Source organism: Atta colombica, unplaced genomic scaffold (genome assembly GCF_001594045.1).
Source record: "Atta colombica isolate Treedump-2 unplaced genomic scaffold, Acol1.0 scaffold25, whole genome shotgun sequence".
NCBI classification, from domain to species: domain Eukaryota; kingdom Metazoa; phylum Arthropoda; class Insecta; order Hymenoptera; family Formicidae; genus Atta; species Atta colombica.
Genome location: NW_017259348.1, coordinates 235,666 through 239,108, shown reverse-complemented (window position 1 = coordinate 239,108; position 3,443 = coordinate 235,666). Strand labels below are relative to the sequence as shown.

The window sequence follows — 3,443 nt, the reverse complement described above, 5'->3', positions numbered from 1 at the left end:
TATATATATATATACAATAGAGAAAGGTATATATTTCCAAGATTAATAATATGTATCACTTGCAAAGATCTTATCAATTGTAAAATTGAGGAGAAAAGCAGCACAAGGTAACAAGCGTACTGCTTTTGCTATCATTTAATGGCCGCAACACAGATTCTTGCATAACGCATAATTGCGAAGGTAGCATAATGCGTGTGTAAGCGAATCAATTAATCAAAATCTTTCCTTTTCTTCTACTTCATAGAAAAAAAGAATGGTTTTTTCGATTAGTTGATTCCTTTATACATTCTGCTTTAAGAGTCTGTGCTGTGGCCATAACGTAAATGGCTCTACAATTTGATTATCAGATCCAATCAGAGGAGACCGGGTTACGTGAGTTTGCTCTCTCCCTGGCTCTTTACGTAAGGGACTCCGCATAAAAAGAACAGAGAACAGAGAATAAGAATTTCAATCTATCAGAAATCATGTATTGTGGAATACGGATTTTCTGATAAGTTGAAATTTTTATTCTCTGTTCTCTTCCCTGTTTTATTGTGCGGATCCCCTAACTTGCGTCAACCAATCAAATCTCAACTAGAATAATGCGTAGTAGTTGATACGATTTGATTAGTTGACGCAAATTACGCTTACACAAGTTGCGCTGCATGTGTAAGCAGCTTAAGTATCAACTGTGATTGGTCAATTCTGCTGAATAGCAAATGCGATTGATCAGTTCCAATGTAACAATCGTCCGATTAGTTTAATCGAAATTGATGAGCCAGTCTTTTTCATCTTGCAGTATTTTCATCTAGTGATTTTAAAATAACCTCGGCGCGGCTGACATCTACAATTTCTAAGCGCATTTTGAACTGCAATAAATTGTAGACGAATCGTAGGGTAGCGCCGTGGAAAGATTTTTTATTTCGAAGTCGTCGTACTTTTGAAGCAATTCAGAGTGCGAATTCGCGCAGGGAGGATATTGGACTAGAATTTATATGTTTGGTAGACATCGCGAAAGGTTTCGCCTGATGACGTGACGACGTAGTGGTGATCGATAGCATCTCGCGCGACTCTGCGACGTCGCCGAGCATCGCCGAGCGATATTTTGTCTCCATCCGAATCGCTACGGATTGCTATGTCGCGGTCCAAAGTAAATTAGACGATTAACATTTATTCTTTGACTGACAACTGAGGTGTGTTGCGTACGTTGCACCTGATGCCAGATGGTCCTCTAATCTTACGTTGAAAATCGAAGTGAAGAATCACGACAGCTGTCAACATGTCAAATTTGAAGTATACCTGCATCAATGACCTCGTGCAAAAGGCTAAGATCAATTACACAGGTAAGGAGCCACGCTTCGTGTACCAGAGGCTCCCTGCTATGCGAGAAAGTTCTGATTTGGCAAAAAAGGAAGGAGACGATGAGATAGCATATATCTTTTTGAAGAGATGGCTAGATTCGGTCGAGTGGTTGAGGAGAACTCATAGCAAGGATGGCAAGTCGGCCTATGCTACGAACATGACTGTTGATCAGGTAAGAAGTAGCGTTTCTAAAATAATCAGTCTGACATTTCTTTTTGTATAGACAATGGAGTACATGAATGTTTATATTCTAGATAAATGAAGTGAAAAACATACTTGCAGACTTGAAGCAAAAGTTAGAAGTACGTTATGAACTTAATTTGAAGAAGTGCAATGATAAGCTGGAACTAATGGAGGTAGAAATGGATGAATCCAAGGTGCCAAATAATGACATTGGCTTGAAGTTACCAGAAATACCAGCTGAAGATATAAGTCTAAGTAGCATTAATGACAATTTTATATCATGTGATAAATTGTATAATCTAATACAAAAAATACGTGCCAGATATTTGATCATTGATACTAGGCAGAAGGGTCATTATGAAAATTCCAGGATATTGTCCGATAGATGTATTAACATTCCACAATCTGAAATTAAAAAAGGGTAAATGAAGCATTTTCATCCAATCTATATTATTTATAGATTGCATATTTTTTATTATTTATTTATATTTATTATATATTTATGTTACTTATATATGAGATTATATATTTTTTTGCTTCCTTATATAATTTTATTTATATTAATTTTTTATGATGTATTTTTGCTTTCAGGCTGCTAGGTACTCACTTTGAAAAATATTTCGCAAATGATAAGCATTCTTATGACTTATTTGTTAATCGATCAGCACAACACACGGATATTCTAGTCTTGCTAGATTGGAATACTACACAAGAAACTTTGACACCATGTATTCATATAAATCTATTAAAAGATATTTTCGAGAAATGGGATCCCGGTATAAAACATAAAAAGATTAATATTCTGAACGGAGGATACCAGGAATGGTGGGAGCGATATCCAGCATTTACAACGAATCCCAGCATCGAAGTACCTGAGTTTAAGATCGTTACACTTGATGAGAAGATTCTCGATACGTTTGAATATCCTTCTTGGGCATGTTCTGATTCGGAAGATGAAATCTTGAAAAAAGAAGAAGAGCAAGAAACGGAGAACAAATTGAATAATATGATCGGCTCTAACAATAGCATCGACATGGAGATGGATCATGGTGACAACAAATCAGCGATATCTAGACATGCCAGGTCAAACAGTAATGATACCAAATCCAAGAATTTCATTAGTCATGTAACAATATCAATTAACAATAAACAATCGTCTCGGAGTGACAGTATAAATGGGAAAAGTTCAGTCCGATTGGAAAGTCCAGAAAGCCCAGTATTAACTCATTCTAAGATATTATCAAGTAAAATGCCACAAAACGAAGTGAGCGCGAAACCGGTGATTGATCGTAGCAGTAAACCAACCGCCTTGAAGACATACGATCCACGATGTAAAGAAGTATTAAGGTTTATGAAAGAGTTAAATGAACTTGCAAAATCGAAATCCAAGCTTGCGACTGAGTTGTTGACCCACGAATATGAACTTTACTCGCAACGTGAGAACAAGTACAGTCCTAGTGACGAGAAATATCTACGAACAGAAATAAAGTCTCTAAAAATTAAATTAGAAGATATGGTACTTGTTTATTTACTTTTTTATAATCTGCTTCACAGCGAACAAAGGATTGAGTTGCCGCTATGAATGCTTCGAAACATTTTTTTGATTGGTCAATTAGTAAAATTCTTTCTTCCGATTAATTAAATGCATCATAATGGCAACTCGATCACATCCAAAAATTGTAAATTACGATAAATTTAATATTAAATGTTTTTCATTTGTTACAGCATAAAATGTACCTAAAAATCGAAAATGAATTTAAGACATATTTAAAGGAAACGGATACAATTAAATTTAATCCCACTGATGACCGTGAGAAGACGAATCTTGATTTTAATCTTTCTTTGCTACAGAAGGAAATCAGAGACATTGAAACCAAAAGAAAAAAGCTACAGGAGTAAATATATCATATATATATATA

General features: G+C 35.4%; 1 protein-coding gene across 1 annotated transcript in view; it reads left to right on the top strand.

Moving 5' to 3' along the window:
* Positions 1-880: 880 nt before the first annotated feature.
* The window catches only part of LOC108688933 (ubiquitin carboxyl-terminal hydrolase 8-like), a 9,764-nt gene continuing 7,201 nt past the window's right edge, over positions 881-3,443 (top strand). Inside the window, exons 1-4 of the mRNA XM_018195480.1 lie at positions 881-1,513; positions 1,596-1,945; positions 2,116-3,040; positions 3,250-3,419. Of these exons, the coding sequence (XP_018050969.1) occupies positions 1,259-1,513; positions 1,596-1,945; positions 2,116-3,040; positions 3,250-3,419 (1,700 nt within the window). The 5' untranslated portion in view covers positions 881-1,258. The remainder of the gene's footprint in view (positions 1,514-1,595; positions 1,946-2,115; positions 3,041-3,249; positions 3,420-3,443) is intronic.